At 42.2% G+C, this 15,396-nt stretch overlaps 1 protein-coding gene across 1 annotated transcript in view; it reads left to right on the plus strand.

Annotated features, from left to right (window-relative positions):
• LCP1 (lymphocyte cytosolic protein 1) overlaps positions 1-10,745 on the plus strand; it is a 54,407-nt gene extending 43,662 nt beyond the window's left edge. The window contains exons 14-16 of the mRNA XM_039254371.1: positions 3,205-3,328; positions 6,239-6,363; positions 9,041-10,745. Of these exons, the coding sequence (XP_039110302.1) occupies positions 3,205-3,328; positions 6,239-6,363; positions 9,041-9,173 (382 nt within the window). The 3' untranslated portion in view covers positions 9,174-10,745. The remainder of the gene's footprint in view (positions 1-3,204; positions 3,329-6,238; positions 6,364-9,040) is intronic.
• The last annotated feature ends 4,651 nt before the right edge of the window (positions 10,746-15,396 follow it).

Here is a 15,396-nt window from a genome sequence, read left to right on the forward strand (position 1 = left end):
AGTTAACTTTTGGGTTTGAATATGAAATAATCTTTTATATTTTCTGTTTTAATGATAAAAAAATACTCAGGCCATTTTGAATTTCATAATACCTGAAAATCACCTTGTAATAGCATCTTTGTTCTGTACATCTTATAGAAATGTGGCCCCATGCCATACTTTATGGCTGGTATATATGTGATAAGATCTAGACTGCAGCTGCTGTCCCCACTTGGTTAATAAGTCACATTTCTCATAAGCATTTACTACAGCATGGTGCATATAAGAAAGTGAACAGACAAATGCATTACTGTTGAAGGCGATGAAATGACTGATAATTATGTAAATGCCACCAGAAGGGATTTTTTTTTTCTCTGTGTGCTGCACGTTAACAGATCTGTTCAATTTAGAGCTAGTTCTAGCTGGAATTTATTTCATCGGATTGCACAGATGTGCTAATTTGGTCATTTATCTGGCCAATAAATGGCATGTCATTACCCCCCCCACCCCCCCCAAGAACAAATGAGAGACCTGTGCTTAAACCTCCCTTTCCCCTTCAGTAGCCTGGAAATCGTACTCAGATTAGAAAGCTGGCAAATAGTGTGTGTATAAATTTGGAGACAAAAGCTGGATAGAAGTAAGCTGATAGCAGACAGCAATGACAGACTCCAGCAAATGAACAAAGAGGCAGGCAAATGAGGAATTCACCCCAAATCAAACAGGCCATGGATAGTGAATTTGGGATAGGTCCTTGCAAAACAAAACACCACGGTTTGTCCCTCTGGGTCAGAAGTTAAGTAAATCAAACAAGCCTTGGAAGGCAGAAAAGCAAGCGAATAATCATCACAGACCCTCCAGCGCTGCACATGCCCCCTTCATCAATCCTCTTTTGTTGAATTAGGCAGTGGCTGGAGCAAGAGCTCACGGCACCCTTTCACTGTAACAGAGGGCTTTTCAGCACCGCACAGTTTGCAAACACCAGTGATACTGGGATCCTGTCCAGAGGTTCCAGTTCAACATCAAATATGTTTGATGGCGTGGAGTGATTATCTTCCTGCCAAGGAAAATCCTAGGTTGACATGGGCCAAATTGATTTTTGTTTTAAATTTTGAATCTACAATTAGTACTCTGTGGACTGTCCAGAATTGAGACTCCGACCTAATTCTGTCCTTTCTTTTTACCATTTTTACTTCCAGGTGGGTATATGATTCCACTTAAACAGCTACACCTTCCTTGAGGTGGGGGAAAGGCAATTTTGTACTCAGCAGAACTCTGTGTCACCACGAGGGGCCATACTCAGACCCCTGACTGCAGTCAGCTGCCTCCATGATTTTCTGCACGTCTCTAAGTTTCCTTGTTCCTTGGTGGCTGGCTATTTGTGTTTGCACAGATAGACTTTTGTATAGAGGTGAGCCTGTGTGTACCACTTCCTTCCCTAGCTTCTGTCCACTTTAGGGTGTTGGCAGGGGGAAACCATTTCCTCTGCCTTTCGAAACCCTTCTAGCCTGCCTGAGAACCAAATTAATATGAGACTGCTTAATAGGAGAAAATCAAATTTGATTTTGTGTGAACAGGAATCCACACAGACATGGAAATTCCAAAGATGGTCAGGCAAAATGAGGTATATACATCCTTCAGAAATAAGGAGACGGGGTCAGGGGTCTGGGACTTCAAAGGGAAGAACGCAATTTGCAGAAAGGTGAAAAAAAGTGAATGTTTGGTAAACAAATGTTTGGTGGGCCTCTCATAAACAATGGACATGGAGGACTTTGAGCGAATAGGACTTGCTTCGTACCTCCCTGCCTACCGCACCTAGTTCAGAGAATAATGCAAGCAATTATCTATGGGACAGCTCTCTTCCCGGAGCAGGCCCTCTATCTACATTCTTGTAGGCAGTTCTAGGGGGAGGTAAAGAGCTTTTCTTGAATCTGCTGGGTTTAGATGGCTTTTTATTTTTTATTTTATTCTTTTTTAAATTTTTTTAATGTTTTTTATTTCTGAGAGAGAGAGAGACAGCGTGAGCAGGGGAAGGTCAGAGACAGAGGGAGACACAGAATCTGTGTCACAGAGCCTGACACGGGGCTCAAACCCACAAACTGTGAGATCATGACCTGAGCTGACGTTGGCCGCTTAACCTACTGAGCCACCCAGGCACCCCTAGATGGCTTTTTAACTCAAAATCTTTATGCCCTTGGTCCCTACCCTGTCAACAAAGCAGTATGGGCCTCCTGACAAGGGAAAGTGAGAATACATCCCTGAGATGAGTAGAGCCTCCAGCAGATGAACTCACTTTGTCCCATGAGGCTGCATATAGACATGACCCGATGAAGCATGAGTTCATCTACTTCTCTTACCACGTTCACCAGGCAGAAATTCCTAAGTGTTACAGTAAATGCTCATAACTCAATCTCCCTGCTCACTCTCAGGAAACAAGAAGCCAGGTATACCAGAAACCATCATCTTTATGAACTGATCAAAACTAGGGCCTTATTATAAGAGGATTATTTTCAAAAGCTACCTAGACTTATCCCATTTGTATCCACTAATTCCTCAGCATTTGATCCTATCTCTGGGCCCAGACTAAGCATTTCTCATCTTGACCTTCCCCTTGGGTTCTGTGGGAGGAAGTCATTTTATTTATTGCACCTTCCCCTCCAGTCTCTCATTTCCTAGAGTTTGAAGCAACTTTTTAATCCTCCCAAAACTCAGTTCTCATAATAGTATGTGTCTAGGGTGATTCTTATGCTCAGACTAGAGATTAACTTTAGTCCATGTATTCCTAATATTTCTTTTATGATAGAAGGAGACTCTTTTATATTTTTTCCTTATTATGTTGGCCCTGTGGGGTTTTTTTTTTTAAACGTTGAATTGTTCGTCTATTTTTATGTTAAGAAGCATGTCACTGTTTTGAATCCTTTGCTTTGTTTTCCTTTCCGTCTCTTCTCTTCTGCTTTCTCTTCCTACCCAGAGCAATGACAGTGCTTAGAAGGCCATATTTGTTCTGCATCTCACCATAACAGTGATTAAGCTACACTTTAAGTTATCCTAAAAGGAACATATTGTTGTTATTTTAATTTATTTTTTTTCCCACAAACCTAACAGTATCTGGGCTACCTGCTGAGGCATAAACTAGCCAGAAAAGAACATTTCTACCCTGGCTACTTTCTGAGTTATTGAATTCCCTAGCAACTTTTCTCCAGAAATCATTCTTGATTTTTTTTTCAGGTACACACTGAATATTCTTGAAGAAATTGGAGGCGGGCAGAAGGTCAATGATGACATTATTGTCAACTGGGTGAATGAAACATTGAAGGAAGCGGAGAAAAGTTCATCCATCTCCAGTTTCAAGGTAAAAATCTTAGTCTACTGCTCACAGCCACCTGAGCTCTATGCTAATCTTTATTGTTTTCACTCCATTTTAAAGTGACCTTCAGTGTGAGGTATCTGAGGCTTCCCCCTCCAATTTTGATTTTGCTTGAATGGCCCATTATTGTTTTGATGGTCATGGGCTGTTTCATTGACAAATTTCTTGTCACTTTCTACTGAAATAATTTATTTTAAAAATCTATCGTTTTAGCACCTTATTTTAGGCATGTTTCTTCCAAAGTAACATAAAATATAGTATTTTTTAAATGTGCACGGCTCCACAATTCAGATTATTATCATAATGATGGTGAAATGTAAAATGCCAAAAGATCTCCCCGTGTGATATTTTTCCAGAGAAAAGTAGTTGTGTACTTGTAGCCAAATCCTATTTTTATTAAAAACAGCATTACATTTTATTAAATTTCTTAACTCGCGTTTCATACATTAGTTGGATCCTTCCTCTAGGGACTTGTGCACCTGATTCGTGTCATAATGTCTGGGCCGTCTTAACTGTGTTTTTTTTGGTTTAAAGGTCAGAAGTTAGGGCAGGGGACCCCTTCAGAATTTGTATTAATAGGATTGCTGAGGTGGTTTGTCATGATTCGGTCTTCTGCTTCAAAATCAGGAAAAAAACATTAAAATTTCACCCCACCGAAAAGAGTAGGAAGTATTTCTGAGTTGTGCTCTAGAAGGAGTGCCCACTCCCTGTGAGTTCATCACAGATAACGGCTTACCCTTCCATCTGGAGAGCTGAATAGAGGTAGGAGCAGAGGCTGGTGAGAGGCATGAACAAGGTCTAACAAAAAAGGCTTGGAAAGGCAGGCTTTGTCAGAGTTACTGGACTCGGCTATTGTGGCAAGGAAGCAGCTATGGAAAAATATATAAATGAATGGGCATGGCTGTGTTCCAATAAAACTTTATTTATAAAAGCAGACAACAGGCCAAATTTGGGAGCACACTCAGTATGGAATGTGCCCTGAGTAGCAGGCGCTCCTTGTTTATGTCTCGTATCATCTGACAGACGTTGTGAAGGCAGCTTTACTGTTTTCCTCACTTAATAGGTAAGGAAACGAGCTCAGGGAATAGAGGTTACAGCTAATCATTGCAGGGGATGATCCATCAGTGAGTGGAATGCACCTTTACCTGCAGGGCGAGGTTACAGAGCAGTGTGCATCTCTAGGTCACTTAACCATTACTATGCAGGAATTGGGTGGAGATTGGGTCGTTAGCCCAGAAGTGCAATCTCTCTGTAAAACAGCTACCTCCCTCGGAGGCCCACTAGGTCACCCTGTGGCTTCTGGAGCCTTCTCGTGGGACTTACTCATTGGAATGTTTGACAGCTCATTTGCTCCTTGTGTTGCTCTGGGCTAATTTTCTCCTGTCTTCTCACCAAGTCATTATAGAATTGATTAAGTAAACACACACACACACACACACACACACACACACACAGAAAAAGTCAGATTAGCCTCACATTCCAATTAAGTGAAACCTTTTAAAAATGAACACAATTCACTCTTGATTAACCATTTTAGAAATAGTCCTGGTCCCCTCCTCATCTGTGAATGCCGCTAGTTGCTGGCCATCTCTGCACATCAGCACTGACAAGATGGTGGCAGAAAGCAGGAGAGATGCCCAAACTCAAACCCTTCCATTTTGCTTCCCTTGCAGCTGTTCAGCAAGGCTCAGGCTAACGTTGGAAATTAGACTGTGATTACATATTGATTTACTTTTGTGGTAGTTCTCATGTTACCAAGGGGTAAATAAAAATGGACCCATTATATTTTTTAAAATATCATTCTCTGTCTTATCCAAAGGACCAATTCTAGAGACTTAGCATCTTGCAAGGGTCCTGTAGCTTGTCTCGTGCTAAGAATTTATTTTGAGGGGCGTCTGTGTGGCTCAGTCAGTTAAGCATCCAGTTTTGGCTCAGGTCATGATCTCACAGTTTTTGAGTTCAAGCCCCATATTATGCTGTCTGCTGTCAGCACAGAGCCCACTTTGGATCCTCTGTCTCTCTCTCTCTCTCTGCACCTACCCCACTCATGCTGTCAACCTCTCTCAAATTAAAAATAAAAATAAACATTACGAAAAAAGAATTTATTCTGTTGTGGACCCACAATGTGTGCAGTGTTTGGATCTGACTGTGCTCCGATGGTGATGGCCAGCTGCCTCTCCACATGTGCTCACAGGTCCCCAGGACAGGGGAGAGCAGATGGGAGCCTTCATGGCTCTAGGCCTGAAAATCACAGCGTTTCACAGTGCCAGAGAAAGAGCCCAGGATTTACATCCAAGTTCCTAGGTTCAGGTCCCGGTTCTACTACTTATCAGAGAGGCACTTAACCTCCGAAACTCTCTTCACTCACTATAGATTAAGATGAGACGCCTATATCTCAGGCTTACGGTGACACGTGAGGTAGCCTACGAGAAAGTTCTGGGCAAACAATGAGGCACTGACCAGTGCTAGTGACTGTCATTGCATTCAGTCACCCAGCTGCCACAACCACCTACTTAGACCTACGGACTCTATTCTTTGCCAGAGTTCTCCAAGAAAGGAGCGTCCTCTGAAACTCCTGCGCAGCGGGGCCCTCATTACGATCCCTGCCAGTCACTTCTGGGATGTAATACAAACTTCTTCCCATTCACTATTTGAGAAGGTCTCCCTGCCTATTGGCAGACTTTGGGTTTCCTCATTTTAGCGAGGCACCAGGAAGTTGGTAACGCCCCTACAGAAACTACAGTTGACTTGAAACACTGTGTGGAACACTGTGGCATTTCCCACACCAGGCTGTATACATTTCCTACTTAAGAGGAAAGAACCAGCCACTTCCCTTGAGCTGAATGGAAGTAACTTGGGGGCGTACTGATAAACCAACTCTTTCTCTCTGCGCAGGACCCGAAGATTAGCACAAGTCTGCCTGTTCTGGATCTCATTGATGCCATTCAACCAGGTTCCATTAACTATGACCTTCTGAAGACGGAAAACCTGAATGATGAAGAAAAACTCAACAATGCAAAGTACGTAAACAAATGTGAGGCCAGGCAGTAGGGGGGACCCAGTTGGCAACTGGATAGCTTTAAAGTCTATTGTTTGTGGCTTTGCACAGTTTATTGCACCGTTGATGCTTTTTCTCATTACTTACTGTGTCCCATCGTCATTATTTTAGATATTGTACAATAGCAGCTTTAGAGTCCTAGTATTAGCAGGGGGACAAGACCAAGAACAACAAGAAGCAAGTCTATAATTTCTTAAAACCAATTTCCTAATTATAATCTATGGGAGACTTTCTAAATAGAGTACATGGCAGGCCCAAATATAAACATCCACCCTGTGGATATGTATGGGTGGAGGTGGGGTTGAAGACTAGAGTCTTTACCAGCTTGAGGGCAGCTCCTTGAGAGTGAGGGTCAGCGCACAACAGTCTGTGAGCCAAATTTGATATGTTGTCTGCTTTTATAAATAAAGTTTTATTGGCATAGCCATGCCTATTCATTTATATATATTCTGTAGCTGCTTCCCTGCTAGAAGGGCAGAGTTGAGTAGTTGCAACAAAGCCCACAAAGCCTAAACTATGTACTTTCTGAGTTTTTATGGAAAGTTTGCTGACCTGTCCTCTGGAGTAGTGCCTTTCTTAGAACAGGTTGTATCAGTTTCCAATGGCTGTCACAACCAAATACCACAAACAGGGCAGCTTAAAACAACAGAAATGTATTCCCTCCCAGTTGTGGAGGCTGGAAGGACAAGACTGAGATGTCTGCAGGGGTGGTTCCTTCTGAGGCTGTGAGGGAGGGTCTGTCCCATGCCTCTCTCCTCGCTTCTGGTGATGGCCAGCGGTCCTGGCTCGTAGATGAATCACTCCAGCCTCTGCTTCCATCGTCACATGATCTTCCCTTTGTGTCTATGACTCTATGTGGCTGTCTTCCTTCTGTGTGCATGTCTGTGTCTCTTCTCTTAAGGTCTCTTGTCATAGTGGATTAGGGCCCCACTCTACTCCAGCATGACCTCATCTTAACTAATTACATCCAAAACAACTTTCTTCCTAAATAAGGACATAATCTGAGTACTAGGGAATAGAGCTTCCATATATCTTTGGGGGGAGGGGAGAGGCACAATTCAACCCATCACAGAGTTCCAGAATTAACAAGTTGAATAGCAGCAGCCCTATTTATTCATAACCTCAATAGTATGCTTCTTTTCACAGTTTGGGAAAGTGGAGGTCCTATGTTCCTTGTATGCTAGAATTATGAATGGTAGTTATAAAAGATGGGGTTGGGGGGCTACAGGGTGCTATGGAGGGGACAGGAAAGGAAACAAAGCTCTACAGAGCAAGTAACATCTAAGATGAGATGAATTGAGGAGACTAGTAAGAAAGACGGAGGGTACACAGGGGAAGGAGGCAGAAAGAATACTCCAGGTAGAGGGAAGAATATGTGTGAAGACTCAAGGGGGAAAAACAAAAGACTTAGACCTAGTTTTTAAAGGGGAATATGATTAGGTTTAAGGAATTTGAAGTACCTTAAGTTAGCTTACAGAACCCAGGGTCTTACGATTACTAAGTGGTCCAGCTGAGGTTCAAAGTCTGACTTCAGAGCCCAGAATCCCAAGCACTCTTCTCTAAGGACATGATACAGAATTACTTAGAAAAATGGGTAAAAGGAATTCTACAAAATGCTAAAAATGGTTATGTTACGGTGGTGAGATTTGCATGATTTTTGAAGCTCTTATTTCTAATTTCTCAACAATTTCCCTCTGTGTTCTATAATAGAAAAATACATTTTTGTTTCATTGATAATTAATGTAGAGGTAGTGATCCAGAAATGAGCAAGGAGAAAAAATGAGGACTACTCCTGCCTGATGCTCTTAATTTAATGTGATCAATAGAGTAAGAGTAAAGTTAGTTTATAGGCAGAGAGCATAATGGGGCCTTGCGTAGAATGGAGAATCTGGAGTAGTTGTTGTAAGAGGTTACTAGGTAATCTATGAGGTGAATAAAAGAGTTTCCAGGTAATAGTGTGGGCTCATTTGAAAATAGATTATAACATAAAAATTATCTTCCTATAATTATAAATAGACCAAAATGTTCCAATGGAGCTATGATAATTTTATGTGAAAAATGTGTAATATCAAACTCTGGCTATTGTAGTGTTATATATGGTGTTATATATAGTGACATAAATAAATGCCTGCCTATGTGGGCAAGGATTGGAACGGGACAAATAATAAAATTGATGTGTGATATCAAAGTATTACAGGTGCATCTCCCCTCATTTTTCCCTTGTAAAAATGTTTCTGTCGTTGAAATGTGATCTGCAGACTTCTCTCAGGACACGTTCTTGTTCAGCTCTATGACCTTTTCTGCTGCTCTGCAGCCCAAGAGACTACTCGTGACGAAGGCATCAGAAGTGGCGGGAGCTAGGGAGGTCTAAGGACAAATAAATTTTGGAATTATCATGAGTTGAGACAGAAAGCCTGATAGAGTCCGGAGCTTTGTTGAGCCAAGATTTGCTTACAAAAGTGGAAGGATGCCAGTGACTGGCTCCAGCTATCCCCGGAATGAGTCCTGATAGTATGTGGTGTGTGGCATGTGGTGTGTGGTATGGAGTATGTGGAATGACTGTAACTATGATCCTACAGGATCCCCTTCATCCTTTGTTTCTCAGGCTCCCCTCATTCTTCTTCTTTTCTCCCTTTTAGGTATGCCATCTCTATGGCCCGAAAAATCGGAGCGAGAGTGTATGCCCTTCCAGAAGACCTGGTTGAAGTGAATCCCAAAATGGTCATGACAGTGTTTGCTTGCCTCATGGGGAAAGGAATGAAGAAGGTGTAAGGCCCAGAGGGGAGGTGACGCACACATTCCTGATTGCTGAGTACGGGGTACCTGTAAGAAGCAGGGGGACGATTCAAGCCATTCCAAAGTTTTCAACTTGGTGACATGATAGAGGATTCCAAAAGTGTATATTTGTTCAGTCAGGTATCCTGTCCTGTATTTAAAGGAAATGCTTAATTCTTTGCAAAAAAAGAAAAACCCAACCTCTTACAAATATTTTTTTATTATTGAATTTATTGCTTCTTTGAAAATCTAGAGAAAAAAACTTATCTTCTAGTCATCCTTCATGCTTTTGCTATTAGTCACATAGAGAAGCTGCAGTGTTATTAATTTTAACAATACTTCAAACTGGCTTAATTTGGCTGCTTTTTTTGTTCAAGGTGAGAACCAGGAGGGGGGAAGTCATCAAACCAGTCCATAAAGTCTGTTTCTGGAAGCCAGCATTTGATCTGTTACAAGCCTCACCCTCCGTTCCCTTTCTCCTACACTCTGTCTCCTCTCGCTTTGCTCTACACTCTTTCCAAACCACGCCTTCTCCATGGCCTGCCTTTGCTGCCCATCCTCATGTCTGGGCCATTTGGAGCATCTGACAAACCAGTCAGGCAGTTGGGGGGGGCGGGGGGAGCGGGGTCTCAAGAGTCTCTGGAGACCTGCAGAAGTAAAACATCATCAGAACCTTTCCTCAGAACTAGAGTCCCAAATGTCGTAAGTTTTGGTTTTGCTAACCAATAGGAAGCTTCTGGTTTTAACTCTAGAATTTGGGCTCACACCGGGTCTAACATCTTCAATACTGTGCCTTCAGAAAGACTGTTAACTCTGTATAGACAGGTTACATCCAAGGAGGGTGTAATTGAGCATGAAACCACTAGGGGGAAGTGTAGAGCCATAGCAAAGCCTCTATCCCCACCCACAGAGGTGCTGCCTGTGGTATGGCTAACTATTCAGCTCTGCTCTCATTTGCTCTTAGATCTTAGTGTATCTGATTGCTGCAAGGCCATACTATCAACGTTTACTTTTTTGGTACTGTAGAAACTTTTTGCCACCCCCAAGCTCAAGGGGCCAATATGTGCCAATGAACAGCGCCATCCTCTGCTCAGGATGTGACATTTAAAGAATTCTGAAACAAAACCAGAGGAACGGTGTGAATTTGAGCAGCCCTAATAGATTATACAATTTCCATGAAAAAATACTGAAGGCTAAAAAGGCACAGAGTACTGTGAACCAACACTAGAGTCCCTCCATCATGGTGAAAAGGCTCATCACCGAGGTATCTTCATTATGGAATGGCATGTCACGGAACTTAGCCATTTTTCAAAGCAATTGAAATGCTTCACCCCTGGATCTGTTCCTTGGCAGCGGGTTGAGAAGCCAATATGTGGCTTCTCCCAGCCCATAATCTCTATTTCTGCTGCATCTGAACACAAAGTGGTTGGCTTTATCTTTGACTGAACTTAATGTAGCCTCAGATGATTCTCCCCCACCTGCCACCAGGAAGATTGTTACTGCCTTAATGGAAAATGAAGATAAAATAATGATCAAGTTCTCTCCAAATAAAATGTTCCTTTTATTAGATGTCTCTGGATGTTTCCTTTTGAAAGTTTTGTGAGCATGGAGTATAACTTAATTAATTCATTCAGCCAGCATGCATTCAAGTACCTAATAGATGTGGTAGGCATTGTGCAAGATATTAGAAATATGCCGCTAACTAAGACAGGCATTGTGGGGGCGCCTGGGTGGCTCAGTCGGTTAAGCATCTGACTTCAGCTCAGGTCAGATCTCACAGTTCGTGGGTTCAAACCCCGCATCAGCTTCTGCTGACAGCCCAGAGATTGGAGCCTGCCTCAGATTCTGTGTCTCCCTCTCTCTGCCCCTCCCCCATTCATGCTCTATCTCTCTCTGTCTGAAAAATAAACTATAAAAATTTTTTTAAAAAAAAGACAGGCATTGGGCTCAGCAGATTAAGAAAGACAGGTTGAATAAACTGACGGTTGTGATAAGTGATAAGTCATAACAGAGGAAACAGCCTTAGAAGAAATATTTTAGCTAAAAACTGAAGAGTCACTTGGAGTTAGACACACTGAACCCAGTCGTGAAAAAAAACAGATGTGGAGATTGGTGCAAGATGGCTTCTAGAATGACCCAAGAAGGAATCTTTTTGGCTGCCCATATCCGATGTCCCCTCTCTAGCCTGGCTGTCCTCACTTCGGCCGGCGGGGTGCAGGACAGGAAGGAGCATGGGAGACTGCTGAGGAATTTCACTGAAGCCCAGATCCACTCAGGTGGACCACTGTGAGGGAGACGCCCCTATTTGGCACGGCCAGCAGACGACTGTCACACTCACACAGCTGCTGGGAAGCTGGAAGCTGTGAGTCCCAGTTTCACCAACAGCTTCTTTCTGGAAGTGGCTCTTTCCTCGCCTGAATATTCCTGCAGCTTGCACAATTAGGAGGTAGCCACCTTCTCTATATAATCAAGAGGCTACAGTTAAGAAATGTTCCTTTTTGTACAAGGTGCATCGATACCTTGCCTAACAAAGTCTGGCCAGGTACGGGAGAGCGGAATAGGTATTCTCAAGGAAGGAAAACTAAGGCTCTTGGAGAAGAGAAGGCTAAGAGAATGCAGCAATCTAATCATGATAATTTTTCTAAGTTTCAAAGTTTGTTACATTTTAAATAGTCAATCCAAATATGGCATCAGAAATTAAAATTGTACCAGAGGATTTACAGTGGGAAATTGGCCCAGTTTCCCACCTCTGTGTCTAGAGGTGTGCTTTGAAGGGAGTTCATATCACCTCACTGGAGCCAGTTTTGCGAGCCTTTTTAAAAAAATTACAAAAATTACAAATATTAGCATACCCATCATTTTGCATCTCACTTTTTTTTTTTTTTTTTTTTTTTACTTAACACCATATCTTAGAGATTGTTCCATATTGGTATGCATAGACTGCCTCCATCCTTTCATTAGGGTATTTTATTATGTAAGGTGTCCCAAACTACATTTAACCAGCAGCTTATAAATAGATATTTAGGCTGCTTAATTGTTTGCCTCAGCAAATAAGGCCACAGTGAATAATATTATATCTACTTCTTGTGCACAGAATGTTCATTCTAATTTGACAGGAATTTATCAAGTTTCTGCTCTATCAAAGGCATTAACATTGGATAGTAAAACAGAGATCCTCTCTTAAGTTCCTTCACATTGTTTGACAAAACGGATCCTCAAGCTGATCTCAACTTCTCCATTTTATACCTAAAGAAGCACATTGTCCCAAGAGCATGCATCTCTTGATCTCAGGGTCATGAGTTCAAGTCCCACATTGGGCATGGAGCCTACTTGGAAAAAAAAGCATATTGATCCAGCAAGGAGATAATATGTGTACACATGGACACACAAAAGGTAATAAAAAGCATAATGTGATAAACACTACAACAAATTTGTAAATAAAGTATGGGAGCTTGGGGGAAAATTAATTCTGGATGAAGCATTACTAAAATTGGGAGAAGAGCTGACCTTCAGTGAATGGAAGGCAGGAACCATGCTTTACACATGCCAAGGTTCCCTACAGAGCCAAGCATTTTCCAGATTTTTAGTAAGAGCTCAGTAACATTTTAAAAATTGATTCATATTAAACATAAACAAATGTTTCCTGACCATGGGAGATGCCAGAGCAGGTCATTGCGGGGAACGTGGTAAAGCCAACATGTATGCTGAGGTTTCATAGTGGAAGGGGTTCCTGTGTGCGTGGAAATTATGCGAGACTTTCTGATGCAATGTGTTGGACTAGATGAACTTTTAAAGTCTCAGCCAACTGAGTGTTTTAATCTACCTACATATATGCACACAGTCTAGTCTGTTCCTGAAGTACAGCTGTGGTCTTGATTGGAAAAGCTACATGGGCTCAGCCCACCCTTCACCAGCCCATCTCAGCCCGATGCTTGATGCACAAGACACATTTCCATGTGCTCCCAGTGTCCCTGGATGGCTTCCTTTCCAACCTGCTTTACTGTTACTGTACCTGTTGTCACACGGCAGCTGCAGAGACATTATGGACTTTTGTTCTCCATCTACCCAGTGTACACTACACTTGGATTAAATGCTGGCAGGATTCTTGGTGAACTTGACCAGCACATCCGTGCCAGCCTGATGATGCAGAAACCAGAGGTGATGCTCATGACAAGTTAGCATTGATTGATCCTCTTGTGAAATCTAGTTACTTTGATAGTTTCCTAATATAATTCCAGTAATGAAGGGAACTGCCAAAGACTATACTTTACTCAGTGCCCTGTCTCCCCATTTCTGAAAGAAAGATTTACCAAATGAGTCAGTGCATGAATGACCAAAAAGAGAAAGTTAAAAAAGAAAATTGTGTAAATGTTTCCTCATGTCTAAATCTGTATATATTTAATAATCCATCTGTGTCAGGCACAAAAGCATAGATAATCTAGTCAATACCCACTATCTCAACATTAACAATTCATGGGGCACCTGGGTGGCTCAGTGGCTTAAATGACTGACTCCAACTCAGGTCATGATCTCGCAGTTTGTGGGTTCAAGCCCTGAAGCAAATCTGTGCTGACAGCTGACAGCTCAGAGCCTGGAGCCTGTTTCAGATTCTGTGTTTCCTTCTCCCTCTGCCTCATCCCATCTTGCACTCTCTCTCTCAAAAATAAACATTACGAAAAAGAAAAAAATTAAACAATTCAGGGGGCAGGTCAACAAAATGGCAGTAAATTTTGTTATCTGGTATGTCAAAATTGGGGATTTCCACTTAAATGGGTATTTTGGTTAAAAGAGAGCTATCATGTATCATTTTTGGAATAGGAACTTTTAGAGGATTAGAACGCGTGCAAATATTCAACTAGAAAGTAATGTAGCATAAAAGTTGATAATTCAGTAGGCTTCTCTGGACTTGGCTATCCCAAGAGCCCAATGATGAGTCCCAAATATTCAAACTTCCTTGCCCAAAGGGAAGTGTTCAGGCCAGGGGCACCAGAAGCTGGTTAGAAATGTATAATCTCAGCCCTTGCCATAGACCTATTAAAGCAGAATCTGCATTTTAATAAGATTCCCAGTTAATTCATGTGCACATTAAAGCTTGAGAAACACTGTCCTAAAGAATGGAAGCTTTCTTAAAAGATATACAGTTGATAGGTAGTTGATTTAATCAGCTTTCAATTAAATTATACTTTCCCAATTACAATATATAGAGAGAGATTAAAATAACTTTCCACTCATATTTTCCCATCATCAATAATTTTTCAAGGTGGATAGAGTGGTTTTGCCCTTTATTTGGGTGCATCCACCACCACTCAGCCTTGACCTTTGCTGTTCCTCTCTCCATTGACCCCTCTCTTCCCTGTGGCACCCATTCCCAGTCACAGGCCCAAGCTTTATGTCCTGGTCCCCCTGGTTACCTTTAATGTGTCTCTTGGCACAGCCTTCTCTCACTGAATGCCTAGGGCTCCCATTTTAATACATCCAACCTGGCACCATAACACTGGTCTTCCCTCCTGTTCCTTCCCCACCTACATCAAGCCTACTGGATTTTCTCTCACTGTCTCTGGAGCAATCTCTCTATGGTTTCCAGTGACAGCAGATAATGTAGTAAAAACCAAACTGTCCCAAGGGCTGGGATCTTGGCCCTCCAGAGTCTACTCGTTTCTCCCTCAAAACATGCACTTTGAAATGACTTTCTGGGGGAATATAGTTCATCAGTGTTATCTTCAACAATTTTTTAAAAATATTTTTTGGGGGGGATAGTGCAAGTGACGGGGGGTACAAAGGATCTGTGCTGACAGGCTGACATCAGCAAATCTGACACAGAGCTCGAACTCATGAAACCATGAGATCGTAACCTGAGCTGAAGTCGGCCGCTCAAGCTACTGAGCCACCCAGGTGTCCCTCTTCACCAACTTTCTAATTGCAAAGAGAGAGAGGAAAGAACCTTCCAAGTGAGAAAATACAATGTACAAAGGTTCAGTGGTTGTCTTTGAGGAACTGAAAGACTAGTATGGCTGGTGGGGAGCAAGACCCGCCATACCTTGAGAAACAAATAGTCTAGTGAAAGGTTTAGTAGTGGTCCTCAGACACTGGGGCACTTAAGAATCCCCTGGGGAGCTTGTTAAACTGCAGATCTCCCAGATCTCACCACAAGATCCAGTGCCCATAGAGGTGATGGGCCCAGGAGTCTGCATTTTCCACAAATACCCTAGGAGAGTCCATG

This window comes from Hyaena hyaena, unplaced genomic scaffold (genome assembly GCF_003009895.1).
Source record: "Hyaena hyaena isolate Hyena2069 unplaced genomic scaffold, ASM300989v1 scaffold_483, whole genome shotgun sequence".
Classification (NCBI taxonomy): domain Eukaryota; kingdom Metazoa; phylum Chordata; class Mammalia; order Carnivora; family Hyaenidae; genus Hyaena; species Hyaena hyaena.